The 23,871-nt window shown below is 51.6% G+C and overlaps 12 protein-coding genes across 12 annotated transcripts; 4 read left to right on the forward strand and 8 right to left on the reverse strand.

The window, feature by feature from the left end:
• Positions 1-431: 431 nt before the first annotated feature.
• SNOG_10544 (hypothetical protein) lies at positions 432-4,092 on the reverse strand (the record flags this gene model as incomplete). The annotated part of the gene is made up of 7 exons (XM_001800760.1): positions 432-824; positions 885-1,370; positions 1,410-2,165; positions 2,213-2,720; positions 2,788-3,125; positions 3,163-3,683; positions 3,813-4,092. 7 exons carry the CDS (start codon positions 4,090-4,092, stop codon positions 432-434), a joined length of 3,282 nt encoding a protein of 1,093 aa, XP_001800812.1.
• Positions 4,093-4,644: 552 nt separating this feature from the next.
• On the reverse strand, positions 4,645-4,819 carry SNOG_10545 (hypothetical protein; the record flags this gene model as incomplete). Its single annotated transcript, XM_001800761.1, has 2 exons — positions 4,645-4,738; positions 4,791-4,819. The coding sequence occupies 2 exons, from the start codon at positions 4,817-4,819 to the stop codon at positions 4,645-4,647; spliced, it is 123 nt and encodes a 40-aa protein (XP_001800813.1).
• Positions 4,820-5,002: 183 nt separating this feature from the next.
• Positions 5,003-8,410, reverse strand: SNOG_10546 (hypothetical protein; the record flags this gene model as incomplete). The annotated part of the gene is made up of 8 exons (XM_001800762.1): positions 5,003-5,392; positions 5,517-5,856; positions 5,906-6,119; positions 6,362-6,796; positions 7,159-7,439; positions 7,573-7,733; positions 7,759-8,325; positions 8,390-8,410. The coding sequence occupies 8 exons, from the start codon at positions 8,408-8,410 to the stop codon at positions 5,003-5,005; spliced, it is 2,409 nt and encodes an 802-aa protein (XP_001800814.1).
• A 966-nt stretch (positions 8,411-9,376) lies between these two features.
• On the reverse strand, positions 9,377-10,221 carry SNOG_10547 (hypothetical protein; the record flags this gene model as incomplete). The annotated part of the gene is made up of 5 exons (XM_001800763.1): positions 9,377-9,421; positions 9,476-9,567; positions 9,642-9,788; positions 9,886-10,071; positions 10,128-10,221. 5 exons carry the CDS (start codon positions 10,219-10,221, stop codon positions 9,377-9,379), a joined length of 564 nt encoding a protein of 187 aa, XP_001800815.1.
• Positions 10,222-11,320: 1,099 nt separating this feature from the next.
• On the reverse strand, positions 11,321-12,257 carry SNOG_10548 (hypothetical protein; the record flags this gene model as incomplete). The annotated part of the gene is made up of 4 exons (XM_001800764.1): positions 11,321-11,394; positions 11,451-11,860; positions 11,909-11,988; positions 12,108-12,257. The coding sequence occupies 4 exons, from the start codon at positions 12,255-12,257 to the stop codon at positions 11,321-11,323; spliced, it is 714 nt and encodes a 237-aa protein (XP_001800816.1).
• A 364-nt stretch (positions 12,258-12,621) lies between these two features.
• SNOG_10549 (hypothetical protein) lies at positions 12,622-13,649 on the forward strand (the record flags this gene model as incomplete). Its single annotated transcript, XM_001800765.1, has 2 exons — positions 12,622-12,689; positions 12,757-13,649. The coding sequence occupies exons 1-2, from the start codon at positions 12,647-12,649 to the stop codon at positions 13,647-13,649; spliced, it is 936 nt and encodes a 311-aa protein (XP_001800817.1). The 5' UTR covers positions 12,622-12,646.
• Positions 13,650-13,711: 62 nt separating this feature from the next.
• SNOG_10550 (hypothetical protein) lies at positions 13,712-15,367 on the reverse strand. Its single transcript, XM_001800766.1, has 5 exons — positions 15,320-15,367; positions 15,250-15,270; positions 15,107-15,195; positions 14,823-15,060; positions 13,712-14,772 (listed from the first exon to the last, which is right to left on the reverse strand). The coding sequence occupies exons 1-5, from the start codon at positions 15,348-15,350 to the stop codon at positions 14,531-14,533; spliced, it is 621 nt and encodes a 206-aa protein (XP_001800818.1). The 5' UTR covers positions 15,351-15,367; the 3' UTR covers positions 13,712-14,530.
• Positions 15,368-15,747: 380 nt separating this feature from the next.
• SNOG_10551 (hypothetical protein) lies at positions 15,748-17,025 on the reverse strand (the record flags this gene model as incomplete). Its single annotated transcript, XM_001800767.1, has 3 exons — positions 15,748-15,927; positions 15,985-16,679; positions 16,734-17,025. The coding sequence occupies 3 exons, from the start codon at positions 17,023-17,025 to the stop codon at positions 15,748-15,750; spliced, it is 1,167 nt and encodes a 388-aa protein (XP_001800819.1).
• Positions 17,026-17,934: 909 nt separating this feature from the next.
• On the forward strand, positions 17,935-19,066 carry SNOG_10552 (hypothetical protein; the record flags this gene model as incomplete). Its single annotated transcript, XM_001800768.1, has 2 exons — positions 17,935-17,965; positions 17,995-19,066. The coding sequence occupies 2 exons, from the start codon at positions 17,935-17,937 to the stop codon at positions 18,777-18,779; spliced, it is 816 nt and encodes a 271-aa protein (XP_001800820.1). The 3' UTR covers positions 18,780-19,066.
• Positions 19,067-19,174: 108 nt separating this feature from the next.
• On the forward strand, positions 19,175-19,642 carry SNOG_10553 (hypothetical protein; the record flags this gene model as incomplete). Its single annotated transcript, XM_001800769.1, has 1 exon — positions 19,175-19,642. One exon carries the CDS (start codon positions 19,175-19,177, stop codon positions 19,640-19,642), a length of 468 nt encoding a protein of 155 aa, XP_001800821.1.
• Positions 19,643-20,423: 781 nt separating this feature from the next.
• SNOG_10554 (hypothetical protein) lies at positions 20,424-22,332 on the forward strand (the record flags this gene model as incomplete). The annotated part of the gene is made up of 4 exons (XM_001800770.1): positions 20,424-20,744; positions 20,885-20,948; positions 21,004-21,432; positions 21,757-22,332. 4 exons carry the CDS (start codon positions 20,424-20,426, stop codon positions 22,185-22,187), a joined length of 1,245 nt encoding a protein of 414 aa, XP_001800822.1. The 3' UTR covers positions 22,188-22,332.
• Positions 21,953-23,277, reverse strand: SNOG_10555 (hypothetical protein; the record flags this gene model as incomplete). The annotated part of the gene is made up of 3 exons (XM_001800771.1): positions 21,953-22,022; positions 22,429-22,861; positions 22,911-23,277. The coding sequence occupies 3 exons, from the start codon at positions 23,275-23,277 to the stop codon at positions 21,953-21,955; spliced, it is 870 nt and encodes a 289-aa protein (XP_001800823.1).
• Positions 23,278-23,871: the final 594 nt, after the last annotated feature.

A 23,871-nucleotide genomic window follows, 5' to 3' on the forward strand; every position in this document is an offset into this window, starting at 1 on the left:
GAAACAGTTTTATTAGAAAAGAACACAAACAATGGCACATAACAAAAGAAAGTGTCTAGCATATATAAGACACAAACAAGGCAGCTCGAAGAAATTGTGCTTCGGGAAGCTTCCGTGAATCTGGTATGTGTCATCGAGTAATCTATTGCTCATGTGCGCGGTCATATGTGCCACGGCCAATGAGACCGTAGCCACAGCCGCGCTATAGAATGGTACGTTTAAGAAAAAGGTTTTGTCAAAGGGGTTCTTCGATGTTGAGCCATGGCGCGCGTTTTTCACGACGAGTGGAATTGAATGAAAAAGCATCGACCTCTTAAAAAGTCAGAACTAGCAGAAATAACAGACTAAAGCAGGCACAATATCAAGAACACAGGAAGAAAAAAAAGTAAAACAAGAATCGCAGAAGCTCCCCTCCATCATCAGTTCGAAACTCACATCCAGTACATCGTCTTCCGCAGCGCCTCACACTTCTCCTCGCAATAATCTTGCTCCTGACTTCTTGCGTCCAACCTACTCTGCGCGCTGGTCCTCTTCATTTTCCTCAAAATCCCGTCAATTTCCTCCTTGACTTGCTTCACTCTGGCTCTCTCTTGCTCCTTTTGCGAAAAGCTCATGTTATCCATGTCTTTTGGTGGCCGAATACCCTTCGACTTCTCGAATTGACGACGCTGAGCCTCAACTTCCTCGCGCATGGATTGCTGAGGCACGAAGAAGTCGCGCAAGTAGCAGCGGGCCCTTTCGCACAGCCTGTCTGCATAATATGCGGGAGCTGCGTAGGAGACGCCCATTGTTGCGCGGACGTAGGAGAGGCAGAGGTTGTAAGTCTGTTTCGCTGATGTTAGTATGTTCATCGCGACAAGTAGCGGCGAACTCGAGGCACTTACCAGATGCTGCAGATCTGAGACTCCGATTTCCATCTCGTTGACCAGAACGAAGTAATGCGCTGGCTTAGCTGTGCCTTTGATGCCGTTGTGCGATTGCAGGTAGAAGTCGGTGAAGTATGGGTTGGTAACAGATTGTTCTACCAACGTCCCTGCCTTGCAGTTGTTTTGAGCGTTGGTCTGCATATCGGCTGGCTTGTTAGGGTAGAAGCGCGTGTGATGTCTCTTGGTGCACACAACTGCAGTCAACTTTAGAGGCGGTGGGTCCTCGATATCACGTCCAAATGATGCTTTTCGCACCTCCTTGACGAACTGATCATATCCATCGCGAATGTCTACAAGCTCCTTGTTCCTAACTTCTTCGAACTGTGAGTCTCCTACACCATCGCGGTAGTAGAGAATGTTTTTGGGATGCTTGCGCTTGTTGAGGGAGAACCAGTCCCAGAGCCGGTCAACGACCATGGACTTCAAGTCATCAATCATCTGGTGCTGTTAGTGACGAAGAAAGGACTAAGTTGAGCAGCATACCTCTTTGCTGCCTTGATCCTGCAACCTCAACGACCCTAGGAAACAACCGCCAGTGTTGTCCACGGAACCAACAAGGGCCGCCACAGAAGGACATCCAAAAAGACTGCCGTTCGACGGGTGGGTCACATCTGAGCCTAGTACCAAAGTGTTTTCCAGATGATTCTTTATGTTCCCTCTGTCAGACTCCGCAGAGTGGTTGATGCCGCCCAACTTGAGATTAGCTTTCATCATGATGTTTCCAATGTACTGGTCCAATCCAGTAACGTTCCACGCTCCTCCTCTGAAATTACTTGCCGTTACCATGACGATACTGGGAATTCCAAACACACGGTCGGCCAGATATTTGAAATTCGAGTAGACCTCCTGGTCCTTCGACCTGAGCACCAGTATGACCAGGTCAACCTTCTGTTGTTGAGCTTTCCGAAGCCCGGATTGCAGGCCTTTCACATTTGTCGACAGCTGATGTGTACCCAAGTGCGTGGCGTTGCCCACTTTCAACTTCGTGAGCTGTACTTCGAAGTTCTGCCGAATCTGATCAATGTGAGTGGCATCGACGCTTCTTTCGTGCAAAACTGTGTATGAGACAGTGCGCTCGTGGTTTTTAGTACTCAGGAATTGTTTGTCGCCCAAGTTCCACTTCGCATCGGCCGGTTTGATGTTGTAGGATTGGTCTCCGTAGCGGATCTTCGGGTACGGGAGTTGTGAACAATCGACCTTCAGCATGCTCTTGCTAATCGTGAGAGGTAGGTCACGACGCTGCTGCTATTAGTCATGATAAAATAAAATTTTGAATGGGAACTTACTCCAGCGATGGCTGCTCCTGGTTGTAGGAGCAACTTGCTCATACCTTCTCCTTCTATCAGCTCGCGATTGCGACGTGGGCCGTTGCATGCGATTCTGAGCATATCTGATGTCAGTCTGCTAGGGACTGCACGTCGGTAGACCTGATACGGCATGATGACCAGTTTCTCAGGAGCGAACCAAGATGGTCTTTGCTGGCTTCCAAGGTTGACTGCATCCAGTTCGGGATTTCCCAGCTTGATGTCATACTCGCTCTCGAGATAATCCTTGATGGTGATCGACTGCTCTGTTAGATCATTTCCGGCATCATCACGCTTCTTGAGGGAGAAGGTCTGGGTGTTGCAGGGCAGACCAAGCGCACATATTCTCTTAATACGAGACTCTTCGTTGTTGACCGATGATGCCTTTCCGTCCTTCGTTGAGCCTCGTTCGTAGTCAATGTAGACTCGGAGTCCAGTGAGCATGCTTGGGTAGTCTCGGCCAAAAATCGTTTTTCCCGCCATGAGCTCGCTGAGCAGAATCGGTCGAAAGAAAGCGCTCGTACACGCGTTGACGTTCAGGAGAACTTTCCCCATACCAGGTCGTGTCGAGAAGTAGTAGCCCCGGATGGTGCACAGCGGAGACGTGCCCAATGGGCTCCAACCTGGCCTCGACAAAGAACTTGTTTGCGACTGTTCGAACAATTCCTGTGCCAAAACACTTCGATACGACAATGTTCAGAGCATCCATGGTAGTGCTCTCGTTCCAGCCCATAGGATTCCAATCGTCAGAGGGCGGCTCAGACGCGACATAACGTTTCAGACCCTGCAGTGTCAACGACTCGAACATGGCGAAGATATAGATGGGCGACTGCTCCATCGTTGCCATCTTGCACATTGAGGAGGTGCCATCCTTCCCCATCCCCATTACCTGATCCTGCAGCATTGAGATCTTCCCTCAGGTCTTTCCACGCTATGATAGTCTTCACGCTGTCTGTAGCGAAGAAGTCTTGGTTTCCATGCAGTACAGGCGACTTTTCGATAACAGTATCCATGAACATCTTGTTCATTCTCTTGGAACGTCCTTCGGGGATACCGACGACCTGGAACTCATGGAACGTGGCGTGATCATCAATTGTTACCTCGAAGTGGTTGGTGAAGACATTTGTGGTAGTGTTCTGGAAGTCAGTTCGGATGGGAAATTTGGCGCCTTTTGCCTTCCGAGTCTGGTCCAAGTTCGGTCCAACATCCATGATGTCAATCAAGTGTGCTATGCCGTCCGATGCATGAAGAATAGGGCCCGCCGCTGGTGCCATGGCTCGAGAAGTGTCTTCGTTGTTGACAAGTCCCTCGCCCGTGGCATCGCCCTTAACCTGCTCTTCGAGCTCTGTACCGCTCTCATCTTGCTCTTTTAGCTCTGGACCGCTATCATCTCCTTCTCTATCCAAGCTCAGACTCTCTAGATCCGACGCGAGACCTTTCTGCGAATCTTCAGCTGTCGTAGAACGTGGTGACGACATGAGATTGGCATTCCCAGGAGGCGCAAGACGGTTCGGAGCTGTACCTGATGTCATAGCTGGAATAGACCCGATCGATTGCGGTAGAAAGCCTTGCGCTTGCATACCATCGGATACCTGTGGAGTACCAGGCGCGGCGGGAGGAGATGGCTGAGACGCTTCGTGCTGCTGCTTGAGCTCCTCCCAGAATGCATTAGCTGCATCAGTCTGATTTGTACCAACACTATTCTTCCAATACTGCTGCTTAGCATCAACTCTCTTGCTGTAGTAATCGAAATTATGCGTGATGTTGGCCTTTTGTTGCGTCGAGAGTTCACCTGGCGCAGTTTGGTTGCCCTTGGCCTTCTTCTTTCCTCCGCCACCTTTGTTCTTCCCTTTTGGAGCCATTCTGTCGAGAGAAGATGTGATGGTGCTGTCTCTCTGTCCATTCCAGGTTCCTTAATATACGCCTTCGAGTCAAGCTTGCTGTGCATCTAGCTTGATGCCATGTCGAGTCGAACCATATTAAATTGTTAGCAAAGCTTTGCGTACTCGGAAAGTAATATTTTTACTTACGCGAGACTATGGAAAAGCCAATTCTTTGTGAATCCCATGGAAAAAAGACTTGCTGCTTGACGCAAGCCACCAGCTTTACCCAATCAATCCACCAAATCCAATACAATCAATCACATTCAAATTCGCTTGAAAGCAAAGCTTTCCCTCCTCTCCAGCTCAAGTACCAATCAACTCGCCCCATAACAAACTCAAAGATCAAAACACCCACGCAAACCACGCTAACTCGACTCCAACAATCCAATCCGCGAATCGCTTGACCTTGAAACAAACCAAAAAAAGTAATCAAGCATGTAGAGATGGGAAGCACATCAAATCGTAAGCAAAATAACGCCGCAAAACACTGACGACCATATCAGCCATAGAATGCACAGGATGCATAACAACTCAAACCTGTTCAGGGACCTCGAAGACCGGTACCCGGAAAAATTGCAACACCGCCATCTTCAGCTCATCACCCTTCTCGGCCTTCAAATGTACCCTGAGATGGTTAGCAAAACTTTGCTTGATTAAGCTGTAGTCTTCTCGCTCACCTAACACCCCAAGAAAACAGCTTGGACATCGCAAATCCAAACTGTGAACTAATTGACCTTGAAGCGCAATGGTAAACAACGAGAATATCATCCGAACAAGCAGATTGCATCTAACCAGCTACCCTGTCCAATACAATAGCTAAACAACAACTCCACATCCCATACCCCATACCCTGAGCACAAAACAAACGAAAGACCACACCAGCTCCATCCTACATCCAAAACATCGTCCCCGCGACATTCTCATGCCAAGGATTCTTCCTGTCACCACCCTTGTAGAACATCTCCTTCGCCTTGTCAAAAGTCATCTGCTTGAGTGTATCCGCAACAGCTTCCTTGTCCAGCTCCTCCTGAATGTGTTCCAGCTCCGACTTCTGCGTCCAAGTCTTGCCGTTCACGTTCTTGGTGACGCGCTTCGACGTGAACTGTGCTTCGCGCGCGATTCTCTTTTCGCGGGTGAGGTTGGCCTCGAATTGACTGAGCGGATTGTAGGATGGGGGAGGGGCGAAGAATTTGCGGAGATAGCAGCTGTGTGGCATATTAGTTTCTGTCTTTGTGGGTGATGAGTAGATGGACTCACCGGCCTCTATCGCATAGGCGATCTGCATAGAAAGCTGGGGGTGCGTATGACACTCCCATCGATGCTCGGACATACGTGTAGCAGAGCCTGTGGGTCTATATGATCATCAGCCTCGTTCGCTTGCACGATGGTAATGATGCACTTACAAATAGTTGTATCTGCACGTCCGTCAAACCCATCTCATTGACGAGCGGGAAGTAATGCGCCGATCTAGCCGTGCCGATGAGCCCATTGTGCGACTGCATGTAGAAGTCTCCAAAGTAGGGACTTGTGATCCCGCTGTCTACGACAGTACCCGGCCTGCAGTTGCCGTTCTTCGGCGCCGCATCCGCAGCGAGCGGGAACATTCGGACATGATGGCGCTTTGCCACAACGTAGGCCGTCAATTTGAACTTAGGGACCTGCATGAGACCCAACTTCTTCGCGAAAGCGGCAAAGGCTTTGCGGATTTGTGGGAGCTCCCTGTCCTTGACCTGAGAGTATTGACTGTACACAGGGTTAGCCGAGTCTTTACAGGCTCGTGGTAGGTACTTACGTGTCGCTCACACCATCTCTGTAATAGAGAATGTTCTTAGGTAGAGTGCGCTTGTTGGCCATGAACCAGGCCATGAGTCGTTCAACGACCATGCTCTCCACGTCTTGGATGTCTTCGCAAGCGATAAGACGCGGCTGAAGGCGCATAGATCCAAGGAACTTGCCGCCTTTCGCGTCGACAGAACCGACAATGGCTGCGATAGATGGCGTTCCAGCTAGAGAATTTGATTCTGGGTGTGTACAGTCGCTGCGAAATAGATTAGCAGCGATCCTCAAGCGGCGTTGACAACTCACGCTCCAAGCACCAAAGTGTCCTTCATGATCTGCTCCACTCCATCGACGGAATGGTTGATGCCACCAGCTTTGAGGTTCATTTTCATTGCGATATTCCCCCAGTATTGAGGACTGAAGGGTTTCCCTTTGTACACGACGCATAATGAGTGCATCCCATACATGCAATCAGCAAGATACTTGAAGACTGAATACGCTGGCGTATTTTCTTTCTCCAGGAAGAGCATGACGAAGTTGGCGCCCTTGTCCTTCGCTTTTTCCATGGAGATGCGGGCTTCTGCCTCACCCCGGTCAAACTGAGGGTCAGGGCACATGCCCACACATTGAATTGTAGCAGTGGAGTATGATCTTTGCATCACATCCTGGAACCCTTTGAATGTTTCGTGCAAGATTTCTGGGCCCTTTATAGCGCTATGAGATCCATCGGGTATGGCGATCATGAAGACCTTGAATGCGATTTTCGGAAACGTCGTCAAGAATTTGACATCGCGCAAATTCCAACTTCCATTCGACACGCTTGCAGATCCCTTGCCGTACAAAGGCTTTGGGGGATTCAAGGTCGTGGCTGGGACTTGCAGCATTCTTGAGTCAATCTTGATAGCTGGGAACGCAGGCTACCGAGGTCAGTAAGCTTCTTGGGACAATACATGAACTGACTTACGAAAGGCTTTAAGCTCTCTCCCGGCCTAAGGCCCAATTTGGCAAGGCCTTCATGCTCAATAAGTGCCCGAGTAGTGTCCGGATGATGCAGCGCAATGTCGAGCATTTCGGAGGTAAGAGCTTCTGGTACTTTGCGCTTGTGGATCTGGTACGGAAGAATCTGAAGCTTTTCTGGGAGATACCACTTTGGAGCAGTATCAGTACCGCAATTTATTGCAGGCATTTTGGGATTTAGTGGAGGAGATTGGTAGGCTGATATTGTCAGTTCAACATAATGTGGGGGGTGAGGGATGCGCAACTTACTTCGCTCAAAATGCGACTGCACGGTGATTTTTGTGTCTGGCTTTCCATCCCGGCCTTTCAGTGTGAACTTTTGTTCTGACACTGGTAGACCAGTACCTGCGATAGTCTTGATTCGAGCTTCAATCGTCGCTGCCGCCGATCTCGGCTTAGTACCACTGTGGACGGGATCGTACGTCAACTGTACACGCAGGTTGCGGAGCTTGGCCAGACGTTCACTCTGATATTTGAAGGTTGTCGTGTCTTGGAGGAAGTCGCTCACCAAGATGGGCTTGTAGAAGGCGCTGGTGCAGCCGCTCACTTGCAAGAGACATTAGCTCGTGTGTAAGTGTCAGATATGAGATGCGAGACTTACATTCTAGCACGATCTGTCCCATAGCAGGACGGATCGAGTAATAGTACCCGCGTATAGTGCACAACGATGGGCTGAGATTGTTGTGTCCGCCAGTGACGAAGAACTTGTTCGCTTTCAAGGAGAAGGAGCCTCTCGAAAGCGATGTCGAGACGACCATGTTCAGCACCCCGCTGACTCGTTTCACTTCCTCCTCGACTTCCTGTGCTGAGTTTAGCGTCTTGATCTGGATTAAAGAGCGATATACATACTGCTGTCGGCGCCAATTTGCCAGCCGAATACTGTATCAACAAGTCTGTGTTGACCTTACCAAGTCGTTCAAAAGTGACAAGGACAGGATCCCTCCACTCCGATGTACGCGCCGAGCCGTACATTGAGGGAATATCTATGTCAACCCAGGAAACGAGCCTCATGAGCTTGTAGTCGATCACAAACTTGTCCCTGTTGTTTTTCATGCAGTCGATGTCGTCGATCGCCTCAGAGATCAGTTTCCTGGTAGTGCGATTGCCCACCCTTGATGGCAGACCTGTGATGATGTACTCATACAGTGGTGTCACAGGGTCGAGCTTGATGGCGAAGTGATTGGTGTAGACTGTGGTAGTGGGATTGGCGAGGCCCTGACGCAGAGGAAACTCAGCTTGCAGCCCTGAAGCCTTGAGACCCTTTTGTATGTCCTGGAATGCTTTTGGATCGACCTTGTTGCCAGGCATGGGGTTCGGCCTGGGTATATGCACAGGCGAGTCCATGACGAGCGGGCTGCCGTCGACGGCGAGCTTCCCTGTCAGACTCATGCTCTCGAACTGCTGCTCGAGTTGAGGCTGGGGAGGCTTCGGTGCTGGCGTGATGTTAGTATACGTGAAGCATGTTGTGCATTCGACGTACCATGATTGCCATTCGAAGCATTGCCATTTGGCATACCACCTCTGCCGCCTCTCGCACCACCGCGACCTCCGCCACGCTGATTACCTTGACCACGACCAGACATTTTGGACTATGTGTTTGATCTTTGAGGATATTCGGAAACCATGCAAGGAAGCGAGTGTTGTCTGAAGTGAGTTATCAGCGCTCAGCCTCATCTAATATACCCTCCCACCACACTTGGCTTTGTCACAAACACCAAACAACTCGAACAATGTCTGAGACCAAACTCAACACAAACAACTTGCACTGACCTGAATCGGGCAGGCTGGTGTTGAAGTGAACGTGCGTTACGAAGCCAAAGTGAGCGGTGCGTCGAAACTGTGTGAGATAGTGTGATACAGTAATATAATATCTGTCAAAAGTGAGAGAAATGGTGGAGTTGGTATTGGTGGATGTGCGAGTACGTGCAGTCAGGCAGGGATCGAGATGAGGAACAACGGCTATGTTTGTCTTGCATCTGCCTGCACCTGCGCACATCAAACAGCACGTGCTCGGCATCGAACCTGCCTTCCCTAAACATATCAGCCCATCAGAAACAGCATATCGAAGTCAAAAAAAGCGTGTCCAAAAAGCTCATACACATGCATACAATCGTCTAAACCAAATAAAATAAGCTACTCCCCCAAGTTGCGTGCCCCCCTTGTGCTATAAACACAATAGTAGCATGTGCAAAGAAAAAACCCCCCATGCCATCCCATTCCAGCACAAGTAGATCTACACGGGGCCAATGTTACAGTTATAGACAGTCTGAGGGGAGGGGGTATCGCAGCCCAGCGGGACGTGGAAATTGAAGCGAAGAAAAGGAGCACTCGTGGCTCGTTTTATTAGAAGGGAATACGGCGGTAATGTGAAGGGAGGGCATTATAATAGGGAGCCGGGTATATGCAGGAAGCCAGATATGCGCATGCAGTCGTTTCGGTGGAGTGGGAGAGATACGGGATGGGTGGTTTATTTGCTGCCAGCGGGGAGTTTGACGTTGTTGGATAGCCATGCCTGGGGTGTGTTAGCCGTGTGATCAGTCATGTGGTTGATTGGATGACAACATACCAATCCCTCAAAGATGCCCTCGCCTGTTGTCGCGCAGCTGGGCTCGACTTTCCATACATGGTCCTTGGCAATCTTCCCTAACTCGAGGCGGTCTGAGACTTCTTGTGGTCGCATCGCTGGATTGTTGTCAGTTGCATCTCAATGAGAGGGTATCGTTCTCACGCACCTCCGTTCAGATCCTGCTTGTTCGCAAACACCAGCAGAAGCGCATCCTTCATTTCCCTGTCCTGGATGATTCGCGTGAGCTCCGTCTTCGCCTCGTCGATGCGGTCGCGGTCGTTGGAGTCAATGACGAAGATAAGGCCCTGGGTTCCTGCACAAAGTCAATATGAGGTCTCTCGTATAACAACGTCAGGCCAGTATCGGGGTGGGAGCTATCCGCAATGCATCATGCGCACGTGCTCGCCTACCCGGTACCGTGCCGTCGCGACCCAACATACCAGAGAAGTAGTGTCTCCACAGCGGACGGATCTTGTCCTGGCCGCCGACATCCCAGACGTTGAACTTTGTGTTCTTGTAGGTGACGGTCTCGACGTTGAAGCCGACGGTGGGGATAGTGGTGACGTCCTGGTCGAGCTTGAGCTTGTAGAGAATTGCTGGAGGGGACGTTAGCATGGGCGTGCTCACTCGATGAGATCGAGGCACGGCGTACTGGTCTTTCCGGCGGCATCAAGGCCCAGCATCAATAGCCGCATCTCCTTGGATCCGAAGATCTTGTTCATCATCTTGGATATTGAGGCACCCATCGTGTCGAATGTTCGCTAATGGCGCTCAATGGCAGTATTACTCGTCGTCGGTGGTGTTTGTTTCGCAGTCGTCGGCAGGCACGCGGCAATTGGGTGTTTGTAACTCCTGCTATCAGCACTCACGTGAGGCTGGTGGTCGGCGAGGTGGGTCGGGGACTGATGACAACGTGTGATTATTTCGGAAGTGTATATTACAGCACGTTCCTCAGCAGGGCGGTGGGCGTCCGGAGGGTTTTGATTGTCGAAGGCGATATAAGATGGACAACCAAGCGAAATGCGCAAGGAAAGGGTGAAACAACCAGGTCCCAGATCGGCGAACCGTGCACTCCCCTCACTAGTTCTCAAACATGCAAAACGCTCGCTAGGCCATGACAGCTGCATCGCAACTCTCCACAATCTCCCACATGCGCCTTGTCCGCGGTGCCAGAAAAGGGGTTCTCGAGAGAAGGTTTCCAATTTACACGAGATTGGCCTCAGGAATCGCGCATGCGCGTACAGCTGCACGACGTGCTGCACCACTCATGTAGCTAATGCTGTAGTGCACTGGGCTCATGTACCACGGCGATGCAGACCCGCAATCTAACTCGTATGCAGGTACGCGGAGCTACCCTACTCCTGAGCGTGGCAACAAACGTCCCCTTCGCCAATGTGGTAGATGCGGCCAATAGAATTGCTCATCCTCCATCGCCAACCGAGTCCAACCCGGCAAATTGTCCGGAGTGCTTCGCTGTCAAGAACGGAGATTGCTTTTTTCTCTCTTTAGCGCATCCAGTCGTTGTCGCCCTGTCCAAAAAACGTTCATGACGTAGCGGATCTGCTGCAATATTCCTGGCGAGCAGAGCAGGGTTCGCGCGGAGAAACATGTTTGTTGTTTTGTTCCGAACCTAATCGGTCATCGATCATTGGAGATTGGTATCAGGTACGCTTAAACGCGACAAAAGTATTGTACATGGTCATTTGCTGCTGGCAAGGCGTGTAAGCCTACTCGGGCAAACTCCTCATAACGCCTTCGAATGCAACGAGCGCCATAGCGTTGGCCGGGAAGGCTCTCAGGAAACACGGCACAAACCCTCGCCAGTAACCCTTCCACCCATTCTCTCTATACACCGTCCTCGCCGCATCTCTCCACCTTGGGAACCTTCTTTCCGGTCCGAGAGGGTCGGTCATTATACGCTGCTTGATCACGTCTGACGGATAACTCGTAATCCAGAAGATCTGCGCCGACAAACCCCCGGCCCAGAAGTTCACCGCCGGCGTCGAGAGGTTCGTGTGCTTTTGCAATTGCCGTGTGAAGAGGTCGTACGTGCCCCACCAGAAGCAGAAGAACGTGCGGAAAAGGAGTGTGGCGCTGAGGCCGTGGTACACTCCGCGGAAGCCGTGACCCCGATATATCTTCGACAGGCAGTCAATTGGCCCGCTGTACAGTCGCTGCGACTTGTTGGCCGCGTACTGTATTTGCAGGCGTGCCTTGACGTGCTCGACGGGTGCGGCGATGAACGACACTGTCCAGCCCGCGAGTGTTCCTGCTGCAGCGTGCCCGATCACAGGGAGTTTGCCTTGCTCGCCGCGATACGATGTTCGAGGGTTGAAGAAGTTGTCGTTGAGGACGCGGCGGTATACGCTGAGGGAGCCGAGCATGCTGTTGGTTGTTAATCATCTGCCAGCCCACCGCAGCCGTTCTTCCTACATCGAGTCCATGAACATCCATCCCACCAACGGCGGTGAAGCACCCTTGTATAGTCCACTCACTCCCTCCTTCCTGACCGTCTGCAGCAAACAGTCCAATGGCCCTCGAAAATGCGACTTATCGGTCGTCTGTAACCGTACTTTGACTGTATCGAATGGATGGCCGACTGAATTTGTTAGCCAGCGAATCTTTTTCTGACAATTCTCTGCTCACCTGAGAGCTTCGCAATGCCGCTGAACACGCCCGCAACAAATCCTCGGTAGTACTTGGGCTTGTTGTGCGGCTCTGCAGGATCCACGACCGCGCTCGCAGCAGGCTTCTCGCCCGTCTTCATGACCGTAGCAGACATAATTGTCTCCTGTGCTTATCCTTCGACGTCCAAATCATGCCGTCTCGAATCGCGCGAATCGAGGAAGTATCGTGAAAGCTACAGGATAATCTCAGCACAAAACAAAGTCAGAAAATCGACAACCCATGCTGATGCGCGCTCAAACTATGGTCGGAAACGCGCAAGTCTCCGCGAGCGTGGGATGATGACGATCTCGACGTGGAAGCGAAATCGGCCAGGGTCCAGATGGCGTCTTTTTTGCAGGGCAACTTACCCCTCCCATCCTACCTTACCTTACCTGTTGCGCGTAGTCTACCAGGAATAGTACTGGCTCATGTAGTTTTGCGAGCGGAAGGGCCGCAATGGTGCGGTTCACGTTCTTACACCCACATTGACAGGGACAAGAAACCATGGCAGCCACCACCACAGACTCGGGCGCGAAGCCTAAGAGAGGTACTATTCACCCCCACATTGCTCTTCTGAAGCAAGTCGAGATGAAAGCAGCTAACCCTACCTCCAGTATGGACAACCCTCATAACCAACACCGACTACCTCACCGGCCTCCTCACGCTCGACTACTCGCTCAAAAAGCACGGCACCAAGTATCCGCTCATCGCGCTCTACACCGACACCTTCCCCGCCGAGGGCCATGCCGCCCTCGATGCGCGCTCCATCCCCAAGCAACACGTCAAATACCTGCTCCCCAGCGTCTCCAAGGATTACTCCAACGACCCGCGCTTCTACGACTGCTGGTCCAAACTCACGCCCTTTGGCCTGACCGAATATGACCGCGTTGTCCAGCTCGACTCCGACATGCTCGTCCTGCGCAACATGGACGACCTGATGGACCTGCCGCTCGACAGTCCGGAGCTCGCAGGCAAGGGAGAAAGGGTGTTTGCAGCCAGCCATGCATGCGTATGCAATCCGCTGAACAAAGCGCATTATCCGAAAGATTGGGTCCCGAGCAATTGCGGATTTACCAGCCAGCACGACGATCCCGAGAACGCGCAAATCACCGGCGCCCCCTCGGACTTTGGTCTAGGCATGCCCAACGGCGGCCTGCAGGTCGTCAATCCCAGCGCTGCCGTGTACGATTTGATCCTCGCGCGCCTGTCTGATCCGACTGTCATGGCGTACGATTTCGCGGACCAGAGCCTGCTGGGCGATCTGTTTCGCGGTAGGTGGGTCCCGCTGCCGTATACGTACAATGCGCTGAAGACGCTGCGGACGTTCTCGCACAAGGTGCTTTGGCGCGACGAGGAGGTGCGCAATGTGCATTATATCCTGAGTCCGAAGCCGTGGCAGGAGAAGGAGGGGGAGAGGAGCGACGAGGAGACGCATGGGTGGTGGTGGAAGGTTAATGCGGAGAGGCTGGTGGAGGAGAAGAAGGCAGGGATTCAAGATGAATTTTGAAGAGGTATGTATTAGATGGTGAAGGAGTTGGGGAAGATACCAGATAGATGAAGAATATAGATGAGGAGATTCGTAATGGCATCAAGTCATTTTTCTAGGAGATACTTTTTTATATGCCTCCTCGTCCCGACTTACAACTTCTCCTTGCCCTCCTCAATCTCACAAAAAGCTTTAAACGTAACCAGCCCCTCTCCATCATCCGCATCCGTCTCACTCGTAACCACCACCTCGGCTGTCGCGCCCACAAAGAACACATACCCCTCCTCAATGCGCTCCTCTTTATTTCCAACACTGATCGTGCCCTTGCCCTTCGTGCACAGCACGATACTCGGCCCATCAATCGGGTCAAACGTCGCCTTCGCGCCCTCCTTGTTCAACGCCGTCCTTACCACCGCAAACTCAGGAATCGGAGGGTTGTACAACAAGCTACTGGAGCTGGAACTATACGCCTTGGCATTGTGCCTGACATGTGGGTAATCCGTGGGTTCCATTTTCTGCTCTGCGATTGGGGCGTACGAGTACGTCAGCATGTCGGTGAGGGTGTCGACGTCCTTGAACTTGGGCGTGAAGCCTGCGCGCACGACGTTGTCCGACGACGCCATGCATTCGATGATGTCGCCAGAGAGATAGGCGTGGATGTCGTCGGCCTTGAGGAACATGGCCTCGCCGATGTCGAGGGTGACGTAGTTGAGGAAGAACTGGACGAACAGGCCGATGTCGTCTGGGAACTGGGAGTTGAGGCGAGAGGAGTCGAGAGTTCTGGAGAGTTCTTTGCCGGTGTTGGAGGGGCCAGCCGGAGCCGGCGAAGTCTGCGCCCTCGGATTCGGCGAGGCCGCAATGAGGTCTTTGGAGAGCAGAGGCGAGGGCGGACTTGTCTGTGTTCATGACCTTTGTGAAGGCGGACTGGAGGGCTTTCTTGTTGGCCTTGACATCCTCCTCCTTGTCTGAGGTTTCCTTGCCCTTGATGGTGTTTTCGAAGTTGGCGGCTTCTTCTTCGCCGACGAGGGTGCGGAGGGAGGGGACGGTCTTGATGGAAGTGTGCGATCTCGGCGAGGGGACGGAAGCCGCAGAGGCCATCGAAGGGAGTGACCGCGATGGTCATCTCGGGCTTGTGGATTGTCATCTGAACGTGTTGTCAGCCATGTGTCACCCTGCTATGTAGAGAAAGTGTACCTGGGTAGTTCTTGGGGTCCTTCGCATGTAGCTGCTCGGCAAGCTTCTTGTTTGGGTGCGCCTGGATGCTCAGAGCCTTGTTGATGGACAAAACCTTGAACAAGAACGGCAGCCTGTTCTCATACTTCTGGGCGATTTCAGGTGACAGGAGAGCCTGGTTTTCCTGGACGAGATCGAGGAGGCTTCGCTTGGTTTCGAGGTCCTTGGAGGGGAGCGAGGGGTGAGTGCCCATCCATAGCTAAGATGCTCAGCGATGTCACCAATGCAGTCGGACCATGTCATACCTCAGCATACGGCTTCTCCTCTTCAATCGAGAAGTCTGAGGCTGTAGCCGCGTGGAACTTTGCGGCAGCAGAGGTTTTGCCGACTTTGCCTGGGTCGCTTCAGCATTGCGCTGAGACGGATCATAAATCGTGGGGTAGCGCACCCCAGTCGTAGCTGTTCACGCCTGTATACTGTCAATTGAATTCCTCGAATGCGCATTTGAACACTCTTACCGCACTCGAGTCTGATCAGAGGGTTCCTCATCTTGAAATGTGTTCTTCTTTGGTGTTGCGCGAGTAATGCCACTTCTGGGAGGTTGAGGTTTGGAAGTCTATCCCTTGCGTTGATCTAGCGGGGTCTTTCCGCCTCCACTAACGCCAAAGGGTCTTCCGCATGATTGGCTGTTTCGACCTTGTCAAACTTCTTCACCACAGTGCTCATAGCAGTGTAGATTGTCTTGATTTCAGCTCTTGCTCCTTTCTAGATACAAAATACCATGGTTGCAGGTTATCTATCTATGCGCAGGCTAAGAGATAGCATGCCCTAACTCTAATAGAGTTGCACCTTATCGATCATACGACATCTCAAAAACTACATTCGTGCCTGCTGGACGATAGGATTACTTGCAAGGTCAGTACTGTGACATCGACCTTTGGCCACCTTAATCCAACTCTTCGTGATCCTGGAAGGGCCAATGTTCCTCCAACTCCTTCCGCTCGTCCTCCGTCTCCGCAGCTTCCAGCATTTGCTGTTTGATATATCGTTCTTTCTCCCTCGCCTCTTCGTAGAGTTCCGTCGGCATCCATCCGTCAATATTGACTCCAATGAAGTCGCGCAATTGCTGCATTTGTGCATCAGCATTCTTCTACTTTGCGTCAATCTCGAGGCAGTATGTGACATCTGCATCGGGATACTTGACGGGAAAGTTGGCTTCTTTCATTGCTGAAGTAGCAACATCGGGCCAGTAATTCGATGTTTGTACTAGTTCCGCTTTGAGTGATGTGTTGTCGCCTTCCCACGGTCTGCCAGCAGTGTCATAGAGTCGGTTTCGTACAATGAGGTTGTGTTTTCCCATTGCATGAAAATGGGGCTTGTTGTTGGTACTGGTAAATCCCAGGTAGAAATAGTGGAGCTGTCGTCGGCGATAGAGCTCTAACTCATTTGCCTTCTCGCTCTCCTCCAAAGAATCGAAATTCGCAGGCAGCTCTGGACGTCGGAAATTCTCCGAATCGTCATCTCCATAGTTTTGAAAATGCTTAGGGATCTTGGCTTGCAGAAACATCGGAAGTATGGTGCTGTGTTGCCAGTCGATCACTCCAGTAATGTCGCAAGATTCAGAGACGAAGATGTTGTTAGGTGAGAGATCTGGGTGACGGATCGTTGGTTGACATAACTCCGGATCTTCGGGAACAATGTGGGGAGCAACCTTGAGGTAATCATTTAAGCCGTCTATTTGCACTTGCGGGTCGACTTCTTGACGGCCGTAGAATTCTCTATAGAGCGGTTCGCGGGGGAAACGTTGCTTGCCGAACTTTTGCAACCAGGCCAATTCTCTATGACCAACTGCCTCCAACAGCTCCTTGGGCGTTTCCCCTATATTATTCCAGTTAATCAAAGCGAACAGAATACGGAGTAAGGGTTTCTTACAAGGTCCTCGATTGACGGCCAGTTCATCTCGCCTTTGATACCACCAAAGGAATTCCGTGGAAGGCCCAATGCAAAACCTATCCGTTTTGCCACGATTGACAGCCAAGGACAGGTCAATTGCAGTAGTTCGTTTACCCACAGATTCTTTGAAATATATGCTGCCACTGGCAGGAAAGCGTATCGCAAATAACATCCTCTCTATGTCGACAATCTTCCCCACGACAGCCATTCTCTCCTTTGCCGTCATCGTATACCAAGTATGTTCTAATTCCTTACCCTGAACCTTTTCCATGATGATATATTCAGACCGGACTGGATTGTCCGTCGATGAACTCCAGTCGAAGACCTTCGGGATTGGAACACCATGCAGACGTAGATATTCCATTGTAGCGACCTCACTGACAATACCATATTCTCGAGGTACTGTGGAAGGGTATGGAAGTCGCACAATCACATCCATCCTATCTTGAAATGTCGCTTGAAAGACACGGTATGAACCACCTTCAGCAATTTTTGCGAAGGTAGCGATGTCATCAGTGGAACGACCGACAGACTTAGCAGCAGCCTGACAGAGCTCATGGATGTCAAAATAACGTCGCTTTTCAGAGAGACGCAAACGCTCGTTGTACCTGCGGTGGTTTCGACCTATCAATTCAAGTACGGAAATGTCAAGGCTCATTAGCTGCTTACAACCATCTACCAGATGTGTAATTATAGAACGTATGTTCTGGATCGCTGATACTCGATGATACCTTGCCGGCTTGTAATGTTTCTCTCGTCGAATACAGTGCCATTTGCCGAGCGGTGGATAGTTCCTGCTGTAGGCCATAGCAGTCGTGTGAAAGAGAGCGAGGCTTAAGGAGATTAGAACCAAATCGCCTCATGCCAGGAGTAGCTAGTCTTCTATCTAGGATTTAGGTTCTAATACATAACGATGAAATGTAAGGTAATGTTGTTAATAGGCCTTGCCTATTCTACTATTTACTACCCTTAGCCCGCGCATGGTCAGATGGCCTGCTTCCTGCAAAGTACCGCGGCCCAAGAATATGACGTCACCTGTGATCTCCTATTGCGACACGCGCTTACTGTTTACCTCTGCTTTTCCCTGTACCTGTCACAAATTTCAGGCAACACCACAACAAACATGAATCGCGAAAAGACTAAAGCAACGTCTTAACTCTATCGATGAGTATCATCTACAATGTTCGCCCATCCCCTGGCCAAGGTCTCGGGTGTTTTTCCACAACATTGATACCTGCAGGCACGCTCATCTTCAGCGAAACACCTCTCTTCAACGTACGAGAACCCCGGGGCAACGCGGCTGTCATCGTTGCCTTCAACAACGCCACCAAACCCCAACAGGATGATTATCTGGCCCTGTATGCGCAGGACTCAGACTCTCAGGGCGACGCCCGCGTGATCGATATATTTAATTCCAACGCCTGGCAAACCGGACCTCGAACCTCGATCTGTCCGCAAGCTGCGCGCTTCAACCATGCATGTGTTCCAAACGCTAGCTTTGCTTGGAACTCCCGGATATGCCGCATTACAGTCCATGCCATCGTCGACATCCCGGCTGACACTCAGATCTACCTGAGCTACGAGCGACCCTATCAAACAAAAGATGAACGCGCCGAGAAGCTCGCTGCATACGGATTCGCTTGTTCCTGTGCGGCGTGTGGAAGCAATGCTGCGGCTAGTGATGTTCGCAGAGCACGTATGGCGAAGCTGAATGCCAGAATTCGATTTGAAAAGCGACAACTATGGAGGTCTCCGGTACCAAGAGCAGCATTAGAACTAATCAGGCTGCTGAAAGAAGAGGGTCTAGTAGGCGAAGCTCTAGGTCTCGCTTATCACGACGCAGCTGAAGGATGGAGAAGGCATGGTCGGCTAGACATGGCAGTGATCTATGCGGTCAAGGAGCTGGATGTGTCGGTCATGTGTTTTGGGCAGAACTCGCCATGTGTCGATGCTTCGATGGCTTTCTTGCAAGAGCTGAGAAGTCGGTTTGCAATGGAGGTGGAATCCAGAAATGAGCAAGCTTGACGATAATTGTGCCGGTCCGTTGGGGCTAGAGACGAAATTGAGCCGATTCACCAGCTCGAAGAACAACCGGCAAACTCGGCATACCAAGGATGTGCGCTGCAGCAGGTTCTCAGTAGATATTAGGCAGTCCGCACTGCAAGCGGGCCAATGACAGACTGGTCAGCTGATGTGACATATCAAGGCGACTTCTACACAGCCACTTTCTTCACATTACAAACTGTCACCATACACCAACGTACTCAAAGAGGGATAATGAGATGACATTTTAACGAAAAGTTTGATCTTACTCTATCATACCAACAAATTTTCACCACCTTTACCCTCGTTGCACGCCTAAATTTCTTGGCAATTCCTTCACCATCTCATGCTAGAACTATCCATGTCACGGTAGCAACATGGCTTCAAAGTCAGACGTAACTCATGAAACCCCAACGGACACACCAGTCGGACCATACCCAAGCAACCATACGGAAATGAACGACGAGATTCCTCCAATCTACTACGACTCCGAACCCTCATCTCAACCTCCCAAATACCCACATTCCCAACAACCCTCACCTGCCCAACCGCCTCCATCGTCTCCAACATCCTCCTCAAAGCCATTCAACCCCCACCGCAACTCCGCCCCAGCCTCCACCATAGCCGCCATTCTCGCATCACCCCACGAAGATCTCGATGCCCAGCGTCGAGCCGATCGCAAGAAGAAATCGCTCCGCGAAAGGTGGAGAGACTTCAAGGACAGAAATTTTCATGATGATGGGGACGGTGAGTTTAAGGGAGCCAGTGGGGCTAGTGCGGCGGAGTGGAATGTCATGGGCGGAAGGGTGCAGGGAGGGCAGACGAGTCCGTATCGGAAGAAGTAGGCGGGGTTTGATTTTGAAGAGTGGTCATATGTGGTTGTAGGGAACTGACATGGGGAGAAAGAAGGGACCGTAGCTGTATATCGACAGTTACACAGACCCCATGGGCAGCTCGGTTACCAGACTGAAGGGTGTTTAACGGGATACATGGTAGTAACTCGTTCTACAAGACTACACAGTATAAATTGAAGTAGGCGTGCATGCTCATGGCATTTTTACTGTGTTCTCTACTTGGCTCCCTTGACCATATTTTTGGTAAATATCGAAAGAAGCAACTGCAGTACCCATATCATGTCGCAAGTCCCTCGTGCGGCATACAGTGATAGAATCTGGTAGCGCATGGCCAGTGCACGCCACAACATCCGGTCCTTAGCGGGGTTCCCTCGCATCTCCACAAACCACAATGTCCGCAGCTGCATTAAGCTGTGGTCCATACGCACTCACCATCCCTCATTCGCTGTAGTGCGGCTCTCTACCCTGCGTTCCAATGGGTCGCAAAGGGTAGTGCAGTATAGAATCACCGACCTCGCCTCCCCACCTGCACCTTCCACCACCACATCCCCCGCGACTGAAGTTGGACGAACGCAACTTCTTCCAACATGGCGGCGCGCAGTCGCCCTCGTGGCGGCCAGCTCAAGGACGAGTTCGACGAGGAAAGATCGCTGTGGAATCAGATAAGGGCGGATGCAAGGCGGATTGATCAACTCATGGTAAGCTCGCTGCATACATTTCTTCCAAGTCGCATTTCGTCGTATTCTTTTTTGTTTTGTCGGTTGCAGCAAATATGGTCTCCGCAAGAGACCTGGCCAAAGAGCTCAGAGACCCGCAAAGCTCGTCTGGATGGGAGGACGCCGAGTCGACGCGAAGTGCGCGCAGGTCGAATCCAGTGCCAGAGCGGCGTTCGTTGCGAGAGGTGGAGGATGAAGAGGCTGAGTCGTCTGGAGCGTCTGGAGCGTCATCGAGGCGGGGTGCTAGCAGATCAAGTTCAGAGATAGAGCCGGAGCCAGAGCCAGAGCCGCATTCGGTGCAAAAGGAAAAGGATGAAGAGGTGGAAGCTATATGGCGCAATATCAAGAAGGCTGGAGAACATATTGATCGAGTGATGGTAGGCTGATCATGCAGCCATTAATCCCACGCACAGCCGATCTGTCGCCTCCTTACCTTTACAGTGTCCTTTCTATAATTTTCCCGTCTCGCTCACATGATAGACTTGTTGCCGAAGAAGCACATGCTAAATGTTTCCAGAAAGATTCAGACGTCATACAGAAGAAGATCACCGACCTCGCAGCAGACCAGAGCGCTCGCATAAGTTCGTACCAGTCTTATGCAGCATGTTTCTCTTCCACTGTATCTGACCATGCTAGACCGTGGAGATGAGCCCTCATCACGCATCGACGCCGAGATCGACACCCTCTTGAGGGAAAACATCAAGATCACCAACGAGCTCTCAGGCTACGTCAAGCCCTCTGAAGGTGGTAACGACATCTGTAGCCAACTGACTCTTCTCTCCGCCCTCCGCAATGCCGAAGACTCGCAACCATCCGCATCCCGCGCCCCCAGTGTTGGCCACGGCAAATCCGGCCGCGACCGCCATGGCAAGCGAAAAGCGACTAACGACCTCGAAGATCGCGAAAGCATCGTCGCCGACAGTCCGGCCAGCGCAAGTCCCAAGGTCGTCATCAGCCAGAAAGACAGACTCGTCGCCAAGTCGGGGAGTAGTAGAGCGGGCTCGGTGCCTGCGGCTCGGGAAACGAGCGCGAAGTTGGAGGATGACAAGGACGATTCGGGTAAGGGTAAGAAGAAGCGCTCTTCACTCTCTTCTTCTCTCAAGAAAAACAATTCGCGATGATGATGTTTCCTAAGTCTGTTTTCCTGTGGGAGTTGAGTGGCGTTGCACCAAGATCGGGGAAGAAAAGAAAAAAGATGCCGAATGATGAAGGGACTCATGATACCCGCTTTGGATTGTCGCAAAGCATCGGCTTGCTAGTATAGCAGTAATGTGTAACATTTTCCATATTTTTTCCCATGTCTTCATGTCTTCATGTCTTCATATCTGCTTTCTCTCCTTTCATATATCTTCCACCGTCATCCATACACATCGCTAACTCCTCCTCTAGACCCAAGTAAATCCCGCCTCTCCCCCTCGACCGAAGTCCTCTACCGCGACCCCAAGAAACGCACAAACACCGAGGGCGAAGGCATCCTCTGCCGCGTCACCTCCGTCATCGGCGAGGGCAAACAGCGCCGCTACGAAATCATCGACGCCGATCCAGACCCCCCTACGCCCAGCGTGCCCTACCGCGCGTCTGTAAATCATCTGGTGCCGATTCCGCCGCCGAGCTCGAACACGACGTTGCCGGATTTAAACAAGGGCAAGAATGTGCTGGCGTTGTATCCCGGCACGACGACGTTTTACAAGGCGGAGGTTGTGGCCGGGTGGAGGGTAGTCGGAGAGGGGTTAGAGGTTGTGAGGCTCAGGTTTGAAGGGGAGGATGAGGCGGATCGGGAGATGAGTGTGGAGAGGAGGTATGTTTTGCCTGATAAATGAGGGGTGGGGAATGTTGTTGGATGCGATCGCTGTGGGAGCTGGTATTGTTGATTTTTTTTGACGTTTTGAGTATATGGAGTTCTTGTGTTGACTTTGTTGATTTGAATTTGGATAGTTGTTGATATTGAGATTTATTGTGTTTATCATAATGTTGCGCTGTCCGCGATGCGTGTGTGTGATATCTCCCCCGAACGCCTTCGCTATGCAAAACCTCAAATATCAATCGACACCCTCTCCTCACGCCTGATCCTCATCTTCCTCTTCCCTCTCCTCCCACCCACACAACCCCCTCAACACCCTGTTCTCCTCTTTAAGACCCCTAATCTCCCTCCTCAACTCCTCCTCGCTCTCGCCCTGCGTCTTCAGCGCCGTCCTCGCATAATCCGCCACCCTGCCCAGTCCAGCCTGCCACTCCGCGTGTTCGAGGCGCAGCTGCATGCTTACGCCGCGTTCCTCCTCGAGTAAGCGCTGGTAGTGTTTGTGCAGCGCGAGGATCGAAGATGTCTGGTTATACGCATACGGTCGAAGTTTATCCAGAAGCAGGGTGAGCGCGTTCTCGTAGTCTGTGAGCAAGGATTGAAGCGCGCTGTTCGAGGATGTGAGGGACGCGAGGTGATTTTGTGTCTGGGTCAGTTGGGATTGGAGGTGTGCGATTTCGGCGTTGCGTGTTGCCGCTGTTGTATTTGTTAGATGTCGGACTTCAATTCCAGATCGAAGACATACCATCTAGCTCGCCATTGACTTGTCTGAAGGTGCCATTCACAGGTCCTCCTTCTTCCGCGGCCCTGGCCCGCACGGCATTGACGCCGTTCACGATGCCGATTGTTTGTTGCTTGTTGTCTTCCAGGACCTGGCTGAGTTGCTGTACAACTGCCCACAGATGATTCATATCCGTCTGTTGGCCCCCACTGGGTAGTCCATTGACCATGGGTATGCCATTCTGCTGCGCGCCATTGCCGTTGTATTGTGAACCAGCTTGCGACGGTGATGGAGACGGCGGTGCACGCGGCTGCATGTTTTGCTGCATGTTTTGGGGTAGATTTGGATTGTTGGGGTTCGAGTCGGAGGAGAGGAAGCTGTAGTTGTTCATCTTGACAACGGTAGCGGGTTGTGGCTGCGGGCGGCGCGTTTCGTAGTGGAGTTAATCGAGTCGCGGGTCCGCTTACGGTTGGTGGTCGCGAGTGATAATGCAGGGGAGGGGCGCGGTATCTGATGCGACTCCACCTTGTAGCTTTGCAATGTTTACAGAAGACCAATGACGTATTGCAGGCGTCCACACTCAAAGTTCAGCACTTCGCGGAGTGGTGGAGCTCTATTGCGGACGGTCAAGGGTCTCGAAATCGACTTTCACCGTTTGGAACTAGCGGCTTGGCATAGCCATAAACCGCTCTCGACTTGACGTTTCCAAGGTTCGCTAGATCGATAGAACAACTGATGCTGTGAGTTGGGAATGCTAGGAAGATCCGTTCTTTGTTATTCGTCTATTCTAAACGAACTATCCTCGTTGAGATCCCGTTACGCTCGAAGCTGTTCTTCCTCGGTCCATCTATAGCCGATCTCTATGACAGCTCAAGTACACACCTGCGCTATCCCGCTACAGTGATCGGTGTCGACTGTCATTTCTTAGCTCGTGGAATGATCGGATAACCGCTATAAACTGTATTGCGATGTTTCGGTGGATCGG

The sequence above is a fragment of the Parastagonospora nodorum genome (genome assembly GCF_000146915.1).
Source record: "Parastagonospora nodorum SN15 chromosome Unknown scaffold_17, whole genome shotgun sequence".
NCBI lineage: Eukaryota > Fungi > Ascomycota > Dothideomycetes > Pleosporales > Phaeosphaeriaceae > Parastagonospora > Parastagonospora nodorum.

Bases quoted from the DNA above. Each gene is read 5' to 3' on its own strand.
- SNOG_10550 (XM_001800766.1), bottom strand. From the start codon at position 15,350: ATGAGGAACCCTCTGATCAGACTCGAGTGCG. The intron at 15,271-15,319 runs GTAAGAGTGTTC...GACAGTATACAG, and splicing joins TCTGATCAGACTCGAGTGCG to GCGTGAACAGCTACGACTGG. The intron at 14,773-14,822 runs GTACACTTTCTC...CAACACGTTCAG, and splicing joins GGACCCCAAGAACTACCCAG to ATGACAATCCACAAGCCCGA.